Source organism: Spermophilus citellus (genome assembly GCF_964194105.1).
Source record: "Spermophilus citellus genome assembly, chromosome: 12".
In the NCBI taxonomy this organism is placed as follows: Eukaryota; Metazoa; Chordata; class Mammalia; order Rodentia; family Sciuridae; genus Spermophilus; species Spermophilus citellus.
The window spans coordinates 74,849,642-74,865,045 of NC_138198.1; the positions used below are offsets into that span (position 1 = coordinate 74,849,642).

The following is a 15,404-nucleotide window of genomic DNA, read 5'->3' on the forward strand; positions in this document are numbered from 1 at the left end:
TCACAGTTGAACCCCTGCAGTATTAGGGTCCATCCACTGTCTTCCCAGACTTTTCTCTTTCATATTTTCACAGCAGCAGGTTTTCTTTTAAACTTGTAGTTCTTTCATTTTCTCTCTTTTGGCTTCATATTTCCCCTGGCCAGTCTTGGTGCCCTAGGTCCTCCAGTTTAGCCATTCTCAGCGGGGTTCCTGAACCCTCTTTCATTCTCTCCCACACATGCTGCCCAGTCCAATTCTGGATGAGTTGTGTTTACAATGGGCACCATACACTGCTGGATAAGAACCACAAGGCCTTGAGGGTGGGTGCATGGCAAATTTTCAGCCTTAGCATGGTGAACTTTGCCTAGCCATCCTCCTGTGTCATTGGTCTCATTGTCCCTATTCCTAGGAAGGTTATTCTGAATTCTCTAGCCTCTTCCCTCACTCCCACCAGAAACCATACTTCCTGAAATGGATATGGTGCCACCTTCAACTTCTTGCACAGTTGTTCTTACTACTCTCCCCCACTGGAGTGGAGGAAGTATTCTTCCTCACCATCTGTCCACCTTTACCTGTGCTCTAGGTCCCATTCATTAAATGCTTTTCTAAAGATCTTACTGCATCAGTTATCTCATGACTCATATGTAAGTTTACATTTCTGTTCTTCTGTACTTTTCCCTTTAGTCTACAAATTTGCCTAAGTCATCCCATGTTTAAGAACAAATATTGCCCTGGGTTCTGCATTTTTCTCTCTAATTCATCTTTTTAGCCCAGTCTAACTTGCTGAACATTTAGATTGTATTTTCTCTTGATATTTCTAACCTTTTCCACCCCCAACCTCTGCATTCTGGCCTGTATTCCCTCTGTTGCTTGAAACTGTTCTGCATAAGTGACCTCCAGGATTTCATAGCCAGATACATATTTGGCCTCTTCCTATACTCCCTTCTCCCAGAACTCATGTACTCTTGGCCTCTGATTTTGCTTATTCTTAGCTACTCCTTAACTGACTCTTCTCACATTCCTATTCTTCTGTGATTTTTGCCTCCAGATCCCTTTCTTCAGATATTCCTGGGTCAGACATCTATGCCTCTAACTTCCCTCCTCCCAAGTTTCAGTGGAGTTCTTATTCTCCCTCCAGGGCTTCCTGCCTCCCCACCTGGCTGCACAAATTTTTCCCAACCTGGATGCCTCCAAACTGGACTCATCCCAGCCTCTTTCCATGGAGTTGCCTTCCAGAGCTCCATGTCCCTGTGAATAGGCTGCATGCTCAAATCCCTGGTGACCAGCTGGATACCTGCTGTGTATGTCTGCCCATTTATCTGCTCTAGTTCTGCCTCCTAATTGTTTCCTTGCTGCTCTCAGTTGCCACCACTAATGACTTAATTTTGGAGTAAGCCCTGGATTTTTATTTATTTTTTAACATACATTTTAGAGAAAGTCGCTTGGCTGATTTCTCTCTGTCCAGGTCAGCTTTTCTTCCACACTATTGCCAGGGCAGTCTTTGTAACATGTACTTCAGTGTATCATGTGTGTATTTAACATCTATCTTAGTGAAACTGTAATCCTCCTATGACTGACTGGTTTCTTTCTCCCTACCCTGGCAGCCCTTTTAAGTTTCAGTTCCTCAAGTCTTCATGGCTCCCTGGAGGAGGCATCTGTCATTTCCTGGTGCTTTTGCAAGAGCTGTCTCATGAAGGCTTTCCAGTTCCTCTTCCCTCACTTTAAGGAGGAGAGGCTCTGTTTTATACTTCTCTTCCTCTTCTGTATTTATCCAAAAGTGGCAGAGGATCACCTATTTCTCAAGGAATTTTTGAAGAATTCTACCTAGTAAAAGTGTCTTGCTTAAGGCAGTGGCTGACATATGGTTTACTTTGTTAAAGTACAAAATATTTTTCTTTTCTTTGGTAGTAGGAATTAAACCCATGGGCATTTTATCTCTTAGCTACATCTTTAGCTCTTTTTATTTTTTATTTTGAGATAGGGTCTTGCTAAGTTGTTTAGGGCCTCGCTAAGTTAATGAGGCTGGTCTCAAAGTTGCAATCCTTCTGCTTTGGCCTCCTGAGTTTCTGGGATCACAGGTGTGCACAACCATACCCAGCACTATCAACCATTCTTAAAATTACTTTCTCTGAGACTATTGTCCCCTACTCTTCCTGGAGTCCTTTTCTGTTCTCCTTGGTGGCTGTGTATGCTCCAGGCTCCACCTTCAATCAGAACACAGCCTGGCCTGTCGGCCTGTGTGCCTGTCTCTCTAGATTCCTGCTGGTCAGGTTTTGCCTCAGTTTGAGGCAAACTTCTCATGCCTGGCTGTCCTCCTTGGTAGCTTGCCTGCGCACCGTGTGTGCTCTGTCTCTGCACTCAGGGTGAGTGCCTGGCCTCAGAGCCATAGGGATCACTCACTTCACCTGTTAACTTCCTGATGGCAACTAAAGCATCCTGACCTTTTGCTGCCCTTAATCTTGCCCTCTTCTCTGCTGCCTTAACACCTGATCACAGACAGTCTTTCTTCAGATGAGAACAGCAGTACTTCCTTGCTCAGTCTCCTTGGACTCCTAAACAAGGACAGTCACACAGATCTACATCTCCACTCCTGTCCTCTCCTGTTCCTTCAGTGCTCCATTTGCCTGTGTCATGCTCTATCCCCCCTCCCCTTTAAAGTCTTCTATAATCTGTTATAATTTTGGAAAAATATACTTTGTGTTCTGAAAGGAAATTCCAGTCATCTCGAGGATGATAGCACTGTGTTTCTTTTGGTGAAGCCAGGAGTCCTTGGGGAACAAAGACACTTCCTGGTTAGGCCTCCTAATTGTCCTAGATAGAAGACAGCCATATTTGAACACATTCCTGTTTTCCCTGTCTTTCTTACTTGAAGTCTAAGCAAAAGGAATACCCCTTTCACCTTTTAAATTTAATTCCTTCATCTAGATCTCAGTTATATATATTTTTTAAAATCTAATTTTTCTAAATGTGCCTGTACTTAAGTAGAAACAGAAAAGGCTTTGTGTTTGTTTTGTTTTAAGTCTGGATTTGCATTTATCTCTGCAGGTGCAGAAAGATGCTCCTGTGAAAATTGATATTTGTTATAATGCCCCTTAAAACCACCTGCAATACCTAGAACCTTTCCAGCCAAAACAGTTTAGTCAGGTGTCAAGATTTTGTACTGTGAACATGCTTCCAAATTATTTGATAATCATTGAGAACACCACCCTGGTTTAAATTAGATCCTTCTTAGGTGGCGCTTTAAATATTGATAACAGCCCCATGATGACCTTGCATTGTTTCCTTAGTTGCTGTACAAGCTATAATGAAATGCTGTGTGGATTTGGACATAATTAGAATCAAATTATAATCTCAGTATTATGCCCTTTTTATTTGCTCAAAGTGTTTACTTGTTTGTTTTTCTCTTCTGTGTATATTTTTGTTGCCCTCAGTTTAAAGGTAACTTTATTAGTATTTAGCAGTTTTCCTAGGAAAAAAAATTGGAAAAATATATTATGTGCATTATATTCAGGCAATTTGGTTGATGTTTAAATCACAGGCATATGGAACCCACTTAAAAACAGAGTGTAGCCATATGATGTGAAGTCTTTAAGCTGATTAATTGCTGAGACTCCAAATAGCAGAAAGAATTTCCCTTTTTGTCCATTTTTCAGTCTCCAAAGCTCTGAGTTCTAGAGCAAAATTGAAGATACATCTTGATCTTGTGGCTCAGATAGTTTTCCTATACTTAGAATCTGCTTCTTTGAAATGGTAAAATTCAAAGTGCCAGGGGTGCTAGGAAATAGCTGATCTGAAGTCTGGAGACAGAGAGCCAGATCATGGCTGCTTTTCTATTCCTGGGAGGGGCTTGAAGCCCCTGTACCAGCTGCTTATCTGCATTGCCAGCTGGAAGCTGAATGTCAAGCTCAGAGCTCTTCAGAAGGAAGAGAAATTGAAGGAAGAACAGGGTGGCATTTGGAATCAAGGGTAGACGCAACTCTTCTCTAAAGGAAATTTTTATTGGTAGTATCCTTGTCTTTTTCCTGGCAGAGTTAAGTCAGTTGGGGGAAGGGGATGTGGGTTTATTATTTTAGACACTATACCAGAGAATTTGTGGAATACATTCAGTGATGGCCAGTGAATTCATTACCAGACAACTCCAGGAGTTATTTTAGAAAGTTCTGCCCATGCAGTCCTTTGCTGTGCACTGCATGACCTCTTTTCCTTCTTGGTCTCAGGTTCCCTAGATCCAGTAGTGTGTTACCTGCTTTAGTAGGTATTCTCTTTGGTTTCTGAGACTGTAGTTAGCATGTATATTAAAATGTGACTGCAGCCAAATTTCTTACTATCAGTAGGTTCTGGGGAAATGAGAGCTTTTGTATATGAGATTGTAGCAGAATGGATTCACAAAAAGCCAATAAGAATTGCATTAACTTAACTTATTAAAGTATACTTTTGTTGAGCCCTGATTTCTATGTTCTCTATTTGTAGAATGTCTCTCAGTATAATCTTGGCAGTAGCTTGCGATTCTGAGTTCAGAATTAATCTATGAAAGTGTTCAAAATAACAAGAGTCTGTAAAATGAAAGTTTAAGAATATATAATCCACCATCCTTCACTGCTGTCTTAACTGAAGCTTTGCAGCAGGTTTTGTTTCATTATGTAGGTGATGATTTTTTCCCATTAGCCTAACAAATAGCAACAATTGGCATCACTTTGAAAAAGCAGAAATTTGAAGCATGTCTTGTTGTGTGGTCTGTATAGCCATGATGAATGCTGCAGTGGACTGCTGTGTTCTGCTTATTGAAGTCTTCTAAATATATGTTTAGTTAGTGGATTGATGAATGACAGATTCCCTGGAAGGATACCCATGTGGCTCTTAATCTTTTTTCTTTTTCTTTTTAGTCACAGACCCTTTGAACAGTTAATGAAAGCTATTGATAATATTCTCAGTAAAATGCTTATAGTCATTTGCACATAAAATTTTATGTAATACTGAGGTTTCTAAAATCCCCAAAGACATCAATAATCTTGTTTCACATTCCATTAAAAACAGCTGTATTAGGGGGTAGTTTGAATAAGAATAGAAAAAAGTTAGTGTGTATATGAATATGTGAGGGGTGTGTGTGTGTGTGTGTGTTTGTGTGTGTGTGTATTTTCAAGTTCTGTTTTTTTCTGTCTGATGAAAACAAACCAAAAAACTAGAAGTGGAATCTGATATTCTTGATAAATACAGTTGTTCACTTTTGTTAAAATCATAAAGATTCTTGAGGAAAAAGCAAGGGAGGAGCTTGCACAGTTTTCCAGAATCTTGCAATGAGTAAACTTTTATGATGAAAAGATTCATTAAAAGATACCTAGGAGAGCACAGAAGTTATAGGACTTTTTCAGAATGTTGGAACAGTGTAGTTGTTCACTAGCTCTCCATAAAGTCTTGGAAGGCATAGGTAGATATAGTGCATGTTATAAAAGTTCATATTACACACTGTGTAAAAGTTGAGAATTCCTTGTAGGCCTGAGACCTGGCTGTCAGTTTAAAATCTGTCTTCCACATCCTCTGCCTCCAGCCAGTCATCAGATCTTCCCCCATTTTACCTCCTAAATAGAGTGAATCTGGTCCCTTCTCTCTAGTCCCAGCTCCTGCATTCCTGTGTTGTGTGGTCAGGGTGCTTATTATCACCCAACAAGGCTATTGCAATGTTCTAGAATACAAGAACACTTTGCACTTCAGTGCAAATTTTTTTTTTTTAGATTTGAATTTGGATTCCAAGTTTTATACTAATGAGCTGTGCAAATGATGTAGTGTATGAACAACTCTGAGCCTCAGTTTCCCCAGGCAAATGAGGATTGGAATAATTCTAATGTGGTGTTTTAAGACTTCCATAAGCTGAGTTAGGTGCTATACATGGCACATGGCGAATTCTCAGTTGTTGGTAGATATTAAAAGCCGCCTGATCCATTGTTAGCACTTCTAGTTTTGCTACTTTTCTAATTAATTCTCCACAGTTTCACTAAGAAGATATTTCAAAATACAATAATGGCTCCTTCTCACTGCTCAGTGTTTTGTTCATGCTTCCCCCAAGTAAGAATAAAGTACAAGTTTCTTAGAAGACAGGAGGCTTCACGTGGCTTGCATTCTGCTGAATCACCCAGCATCGTCAGCAGTGGATTATGTGCACCTTTGATCTTTTAAAACTCACAGCCTACTTAAAATTTTGAATAAGCAGAAGAATATAAAAGTAAAGGGCTTTTTCTCCATTGGTTCTCCTCTCTAGGTGAACCACTCGAAATAATTTGATATTTATTGTTCTGGATCTGTAAGTTAGTGTAGTTATGTCGACATGTAAATAATGTTTATGCAATTAGTCATTTATATTTTATTTTATTTTTTTGTTACCAGGGATTGAACGCAGGAGTGGTTAACCATGGAGCCACATCCCCAGTCCTTTTTATTTATTTATTTTTAATTTTGAGACAGAGTGTTGCTAAATTGCTGAGGCTGGCTTTAAGCTTATTATCCTTCTGCCTCAGCTTCCAGAGCCACTGGGATTACAGGTGTGTTCCACCACACCAGGCCTAATTAGTTGTTTTTACAAACAAAAAATCAAAATACTTATACTTATTTAATACATGCTTTATATTAATCATTGCTCTCCTGCTGCCTCAGCAGACCCAGATCTTGTCTTGCTTTTCTGATAGATAGCTGCATTGTATTCCATTGTATTCCATCTTCATTATCTTCCCATTGAGCATTATTATTGTATATGGTTATGGTGGGAATATGGTTTAACCATTCTTCCTAAGTATTTAGCCATGTAGTCTCATGCCATTTGTCTTTGCTCTACAGTCTACATTGCCACGTTTATTATATATTACCCCCCCACACACACACATATGTACACATACAGGTTCTGTTTTAGCTTTTCCATGGCATCATTTTCAAACTTTTGGCATGAGGATCATTTAATGGCTATGTAGCATATACTCAATTGTCATAATTTTAACCATAGAATAACATTTTTAAATTATGCATCTTTAGTTAGTGAGGGGGATGTGATGTTTATAACCTTGCATGATGATCAAGGATAGTGACTACTTGCCTGAACACTGAAGGCAGATGCACTTGCACTGTGGCCTCAGGCATGTCATCTGTAATATGTGCATAATAACACCAGCTTCACAGGGCTTTTATGGTGCTTTAATGTGTTAATATTCATAAAGCGCTTAGAACAGTGTCTGGCTAGAGTAAGTGCTATGTGCATCTTCACTGGGTTAAAGGCATCTCTGCACATGGCATGATAAAGGACAGCTCTGGCCTTGCAACTGTTCTCCTTCCTTATTCTTCATTTCTATTAGTGAGAAACTTGTATCTCACATTTGTATGTTGTTGGCTGTGATAGCAAGTGTTCAGTGGTTCCTTTTGTATATTCAGATTATAGAAGCCTGGATTCCATTTGTTCTGTCATATGCTGAGTTAACAAGAATGTCACACTCAGTCCTGGAAAGTTCTCTCTCCTTTGGATTTCTCTCCTTTGGATAGACCTTCAAATGCATTCTAGCCTTCTTTTTGGTCGTTTTTGTCTCAGGAGGCGACTTTTTCATATTACCTTTTGAAGAACTTCCTTAGTTTGAAGAAGTTAACCAATAACATGTTTAATTTATTTTTCCCTTTGAGTGAAGAAAATCATCATGTTTTGGCAAAAAATTCAGTTCTATGTGGTCAAGCTACTAATATCACAGTTTGCCTACAAAAGACTTCCTGTCAATTTCTTCTTGGACTGTGTGGACCATGTGTTATATGCATTTTTGAATATGAATTCTAGGAATACGAATCCCAATGAATCCTACTATTATGTATGACCATAATGCACCAATTTGAAAAAAGAATGCGTAAGTGGCAAATGAAAAAAAAAAAAAAAAGATTTCTGGTCTCTTACTCTTCACATGTAAAACTGATGCTTCAGTCTTGGAGATGTGCATTAGGACCATTTAAGATGTGGAAGATGTTGAGATAAATCCTTTTGAGCAGGCTACTGAACTTAGGGCAACGGTCTTTAGTGTTTTAATAAATTTTGTTTTCATCTGGATACAAACTTCCTGTGAATCTCATTCCCTTGGGAGCTGTTGTGTAAGGTTTGGAAATCAGACCGTGGTCTTGCCTAGTCCTTTGCATAGCATGTTTAAAACGTGGGCCTCAGTGACTGTGATTTGATTGCATGCCTGATAGCCTCCATTTCTTCCAACACTGAATAAAGATCAGGAAATTGTTGACTGCAGCTCTTGTCTGTGAATAAACCCGAATGCCTGTGGGCATTCAGATTGAATCGTGCACTTAGCACATCAGCTCTCTTCAGTGACACACGTCCAGCGAATGTGCTGATAGGGCTAACGGCCAACTGCCTCCCTCAGTCTGAGCTAGCATACAGAATGATCACTACAAAGCGCAATCTCTCTGCTTTTGTGGGGTTCTCAGTGTTACAGTGAAATGTCCAGCATTTCTTGCACACATCTATCATGTGAGCTTTGCATGCTGACTATTAGTGACAGCACCCACGGAGCTTAGAAGTGCTGCTGGCATACACACATGTCATGACAATCACTCCTCTACCTGATAGTTCATACGGAGTTGTGCCAGTAGTTCCACTGCTTTCCCTAGGTGTGGCTACACCCTTCCATTGACCTCATGATTCATTTTACAAGCTTTTAAAATAATAACATATAATTTGTTCCCGCTTTTCCTATGAGGTATGGAACCTTGAATAATGCTGCTTCTCCATTGTTAGTGACAAAATAAATCAGTTTCATACTAGAAAATATTATTTTGTAACTGTTCTGGGAAAAGAAAAAGGCAAAACAGAATGACTTCTCTTCAGAACCCAAGAGCATATGTCACTACCATGGAACTGTCCTTGAGGACTTCCATAGCCTTGAGCCAGATTTTATTGTGTTTGTTTTGTTGCCAGCTCTGTCCCCTTACATCAAACAGTTGGCAGGCTTTCAAATCTTCAGGCCTTAGTTATATTCTGCTACTCAACTGGCTGTGTGACCTTGAGAAAGTTCCTTCACCTCTCTGGGCTGGCCTTTATTTATTTTTATCAGGTCTATTTTATCAGGCTATTTTATGTGACTAAATTTAATGGACTTTTTGTTTGCTTTAAATGTGTGATTTCAGTTCACTTTTCTCATCATAAAATATGGTTTTATAAGCATAGCCATCAATTATGTTAAAAAAATATAAGATTTTTAGAGAGGAAAAATTTTAAAATCTGTCATGTCATGAATAAATCATTGAACAGAAAAGGGACTGATGAAAGGCAGTGATATTTCTCACTAAATGTTGCCTTTCAGATTGTTAAAATGAACATTTTATTTTTTATTTGAAATCCTCTAAGGAATACTGTCTTTTAGTCATCTAGTATTACTTTCAACATTACCGGCAGCTCCCCAGTGTTCAGATGAGAAACCATTCTAAATTCTGACAAGAACAGTGTGGCTCATATTCCTCTTGGCTGTGAATCATTGCCAGTGCCTTGGATTTATCATTCATGTGGGGTCAGACCGCAGAGTGTCCTCAACGCTGCTTCCTCCTATTCCCAGTTTTGCATCTTTCAGTTTTGTTGAAACAGCAACAAAGTTGTGTCCATTTCTCTAGTTCTCAACTTTCCTTCCTGCATTATCAATATTCTCCCCCTGCTGTCTGTCCTCCTCCTGTCTGTCCTCCTTCTGCTTTTTCCTCAGCCGTGTGTGTGTGTGTGTGTGTGTGTGTGTGTGTGCGCGCGCGTGTGTGCACGTGCGCGGTGCTTTAAAGTGAGCTGAGCGATTTCAAGGCAGTGAACAGGAGGGAGGCACACAACACTTTCTAAATACAATCTGCTGGAAAACAGAGGAGATGTGAGAAGCAGGCTGGGAGAGTTAGACACACACATGACATTTTATTTTTATAGAAATAAAATATCCCTGAGAAATCATTCATTCTTGCCATTTCATGTTTGGGTTTTATCCTCTTTAAAGTTTTTCCTTGGAAGCTTCCAAAATGATCTGTGAATGTAAGAAAGTTTTCAACAACATTTTACAAGCCAATTCATAAGTACTTTTAAAATGGTTTCATGTTCATATTAAAAAAAAAAAAAAGCATGCGTCAAAGTGTGGACGACTGAGAGAACCATGGAACCTGCATGTGTTGGAGTACTTTGCAGCTGTGAGCAGGAGTGGCCAGTCTCCGTGAGCTGGCCAGGGTGTCTCCAGGAGACAGAAGTGCAGAATGCTGCAGGGAGAAGAGCAATGTAGTCTGTGGATTTTTGCCTGAGAAAGAAGGGAAAATAAGAAAAACATGCACATAACTTCTTTGCAAAAAAGAAACTCAAGAAGGAAAAGACAGAAGGCAGTGAAGTTAGGTACCTTCAAGAGGTGAGGTGGAGTGGGGTTGTGTGAGGTAGGGTTTTAACACTTGGAAGCTATCTGTACATTTAAAAAATGAAAATATCTTCTGAACTAAAAGCAAATTGAAACAAGTGAACTCAACTATATTTTAGTTGGATTCCATTACATGACAGCATTAAATGGAGAGAAAACGAATCCAATTGGTTTATATACAATTTAAACTACATACCTATCCCACTCTTCGATGACATATGACTGAGGGGAAACAACACATGAATCTTGAACTCTAGGTTTGATTACTGTGGCATGTGAATAAAACAGTTCTGAAACTGTAAGATCCATACTGTAGGATTTAGTAAAGAAGGAAATGGGAGGACCTTGCCAGAGGGAAAGTACAGAATGGATGAAGGAAGGCAGAACAAGCATTGTGGGGTTAGATTAGAATCACACATATTGGTTTAAACTTAGCGTTTATAAAATATGTGTATCTATGTGTGTGTACGTATAGGTGCATTTTTCAGGCTACTATTTATATAGTGAACAAATTGGACAATACTGTGTCCCTCAGTATCTCCGAGGGACATCATGTACCTCTGGGTGTGATATTCTGAGAAGCACATGTCACTCGTGTAGTATTCTGGCAAAAGGCATATAACCCAAACCTAATTGCAGGAGAGCATCAGACAAATCCAAAATATGGAACATTCTAACTGAAAACTCAGAGGAAGGAAAAGACAATATTCTTAAAAAAAAAAAGTCAGTGCTATAAACAACAAAGACATGCTATTGGAAAATATTCCAGACTAAGAGAAACTAAAGAGACTTTCTAACTAAATATAGTGTCGAATCCTAGACTGGCTCTGTTTTGCAGACTTGGGGGGGGGGATGTTGGAAAAATGGACAGAAGTGGATTATGAATGGAATGTTAAATTAAAAGTATTGTTTACAGAAGTTGATAATTGAGTTGTTGTTATATAAGACACATTCTATTCTCCAGGAAAATACACTTCTCTTAGGGAATTGTTTTGAAATTTAGAGGTGAAGGGCTCTCAGATGGTTCACACAAAACTACATTGATATCATCTTTCTATGTCTAAGTAGACATAGGAGATAGAAGGAGTGACAATAAATTATAGAGCAAAGGAGGTAAAATGTAGCAACAGATGAATCTAGGCAAAGCTGTGCATGTGCTCACTGCACTGTATTGTTCTTACAGATTTTCTTTAAGTTTGACATTATTTCCAAATGAAAAGACTCTTAAAAAATAAAATTCTAACATGAAAATAGACACTCAGATGTTAAATACTATTAAATAGCAAGATAATTAGTGGTTCAAAGGCAGCTCTAGATCTAATAGAACTAGATTCTAGTCATCATTTTCCTTTAGTATAAGTTTATTTTCAATTAAGAATGAATTGACTGGTAATGCTGAATCTGTTCACAAATGTCTGCTCAAAACAAGTGATAATTCAGGAAGGTTGTCGGAAAGAATACCATATTCATTGTTTTTTAAATGTAAGTATTAAAGAAAACAATGGGAGAAAATTAAAAAGTAATATAAAAAGAATTCATTGACAATAGCAATAAACATTAAAAGTTTACCCAGAAATAAATATAACAAAGCATTTTTGAATTCTGTTGAAAATTTGAAGAAAATCCTTGACAAAAAATGATTAGATAACATGGAGAGAGAACAAATTTCTAAGAAAACTCAATATATAAAGATTGATTCAAATAGAAAGGCTTCACATTAGCAAATAAGACTGTGTAAAATAGACAAATAAGTCAATGAAACAGTATAGAGGGGCCAGAATAGATCCACAATTATATAGAAACTGGGTATCAGAGTTGACTTTGCAGATCACGTCAAGTATGGATGAGTCATAAACCACTTGTTGAATAGTGTATTTTTCTCATGAAAAAAACCAGGCCCCAACCTCACACCATAGAGAAAGCAATTTCAGTTTTACTATAGATTTAAATACTAAGGATGACACTTCAACATTTTGTTTTGAAAACTACTACTGGGTAGCCTGAATCAGGAAGGACTACATAGATTGCATGTGTAAACTTAACAGGAAATATATTTGACTATATTGAAATTAAAGTCTTTATAGCCAAGTAACTGTACCAGTGAAGAGCCAAGGCACACATTGGAGGTGGGTAATCCATGTAACCAACCAAGGACAGAAGGAAGAACAGGCAACACAAATAAGTGAGAGGTTCACAGAACACAGAGCTTCACAATTAAACTCTTTCAAAGTATATTAAAATGACCAAATCATCTTTGAGAGCCAATTACATGTAAGAGCAGCCTTTCATATTACTGGGCTTCCAACTATAAAGCTTTTAAAAATTCTATTTTTATTTTTTACACAAATTATAACTTTATATAATTATGGAGAACACAGTATGATATGATCTATTCCATAGTGTGGAATGATTGAATCAAGATAGCTAGCATATCTGTCACCTTAAGTCTATATCATTTATTCCTCCTGTTTAACTACAACTTCATACCCTTTGAACAGTGCTTCCTTCATCCCCTTACCCTCGTCTCTGGTAAACACCTTTCTACTGTCTTGTTTCTTTGGGTTCCATTGTTTTAGAGTCCATATATAAATAACACCAAATATTTTATATAAAGTTATGAAGAAATATCAATGGCTAATGTTGTATCATGAAATTCCATAGGATCAATCCTTTCCGGAGCACGAAAATGGTTTTCAGGTTGGCATGAGATTAGAAGGCATTGATCCCCGACATCCATCTGTATTCTGTGTGCTTTCTGTAGCTGAGGTGAGAGATATGGTTATTTTTTTTGGGCTAAGCACATAGTAACAGAATTTTCTAGAGAATAACAAATTTGTATACTTTTGATCATAAACAAGTTCCAGAACATTGTGGATTTATTTTAGTCTTTGATGGGTGAAAATGTTTCTTAATGAATCTTTTTCCTTCTGTGAAGATTAAGTTTCCAGTAAGTTTCATCAGCTAGCATTTATTCTTGACTTAATTGGTTAGTGGTTTTCACCTAAGATTGATAACAATTCATGAATCATCACACATTTTTTTTATTAACAGAAACATAATTATTCACATTTTAGTTGAACTAATGAGAAATGTATATGAATAATATTATTCCTGTTACATATTTATACAAATACATGTATTTTATGAAAATTATGTAAAGTGAAGAGCCAGTGAAGAAAGTAAATGGCTTGTAAAATGTAATATTTACTAAACATATTATCAAATCAATAAGAGATGTCTCTATTTCTAATAGCATTCAATGAAGAAGTCACATTAATTCGCTCCACTTGATTGATTGTAGCTGTTAAACTTGCACAGCATGTTTAGAGGCTCTATCTGTTTTAATGTTCTCTTTACTGAGTATGCTATATGCATATAGTAGAGCTAAGGCTGTCCCCATTTTGTTTTGCTCTGTACTGTAGTCTACACTGTCTTGGGATATGAATCCAAGCCAACAGCGGGAGATAGGGATTCTGAAAGGAATATTGGACAGGTGTTGCATTAATAAATAAACTGCTCAATTAAAATACTTAAATTGTGGATCCTTTTTTCCACCTAAACTATTGTTTTAAATTTATTGGTTCTTTTTAGTTATACATGACAGTAGAATCCATTTTGATGTAATTATAAAGCATGGAATATATCTTGTTCTAATTCAGTGCTAGTATCTTTCCTTCCCTCCTCTACCCCTGCACCCTGTTCCCTTCCCTCTACTCATCTTTCTGCCATTTACCCATAGTTATTATTTTTAATTAATTTCTTGTGAATGTATACAATGGTGACACTCACATATATATTCATATATGTTCATAGGCAAGTAAAAAAAAGGCTGTATTTTGCAGAAGGCTATAGGTTCTTGAAGGACAATATCTACTTTATATCACAGTTTCAATCAGATGTCATGTATAAATTTGTTCTCTAATGAAAAAATTTGGCTGGAAGCATCAGCTCTTAAATGTTGTTAGCACTCACAAAGTATTTGAATACTTTGATAATTTTGTGTCCATTTTAAATATATGACACTTAATGAACAATTACAAACTTTCCTTGCTGCAGGTGTGTGGTTATCGGCTAAGACTTCATTTTGATGGATATTTAAGCTGCTATGATTTCTGGACCAATGCTGGTTCCCCCGACATTCATCCAGTAGGGTGGTGTGAAAAGACCAAGCATGAATTGCACATCCCTAAGGGTAAGCCAGGATGCATTTGCCAATCAAAAAGAGAGTCACTTGATGTTTCAGTTTTATTTTTAACAACATTTTATGAAATACTATCAAGAGAATCTGGTATGAAAATTTGATCCCCAAAGAGCACTTAGACCTCAGTTACACCCTCTTTAAAAAGAAGTATCTTCGAAAGGAAATTGTTCATGACTTTTAGGTCAATTATTCTGATAAGGTACATGGGGTAGAAATATTATGGGAGTATCTGATGGTACATAAATTTATTAAACGTTGAGCAACTAATGTCTAAATCATGGTTGAAATGAAACTTCCCACAATATTAATGGCACTGCAGGGTGAAGAAATTTGAATCATTGTCAATTGTTGCAAACCCCCAAATCATGGAAAACATGGAGCAATGAAAAAAAGTTCAGGTCAAGTTTTCTTGTGATGGTAAAATCTCAGCTTTGTCTTTTGTTATCTACTAGAGGAACCCTAGCCAGTTGTTTGTGCCAGTGAGTAGAAGTGCGGTCAGTGAGAAGCCCATGGGCCAGTTTCTTTGCATGGCCAACTCCGGCATACAGTCTCCTGCTTGCATTTTAGACTATGAAAGGACTATGGCAACTTCTGGGATAGGTATATATGTTTTATTCTTGGTAATCAACTCGAGAGTGTCCTTTGGGCTCTGCCTTGGGACCTATGAAAAGTCCGTTGAGATTGCTGAGTTTTAAGAACTGGTGACAGGTAACAGGCTCATTCGTCCCATAGATTTTATGGAGTTCTTACTATATGCACATACTGGGGCTGGAACAGTGAGTAAAAACCTGTCTCCATGGATTTTCATTTCAGAGGAGGGGAAGGATTGAGAC

The 15,404-nt window shown here is 37.8% G+C and overlaps 1 protein-coding gene across 1 annotated transcript in view; it reads left to right on the top strand.

Moving 5' to 3' along the window:
* The window catches only part of L3MBTL4 (L3MBTL histone methyl-lysine binding protein 4), a 450,379-nt gene that overhangs the window by 155,773 nt on the left and 279,202 nt on the right, over positions 1-15,404 (top strand). Inside the window, exons 7-8 of the mRNA XM_081263742.1 lie at positions 13,032-13,136; positions 14,427-14,562. Coding sequence (XP_081119868.1) covers positions 13,032-13,136; positions 14,427-14,562 — 241 coding nt within the window. The remainder of the gene's footprint in view (positions 1-13,031; positions 13,137-14,426; positions 14,563-15,404) is intronic.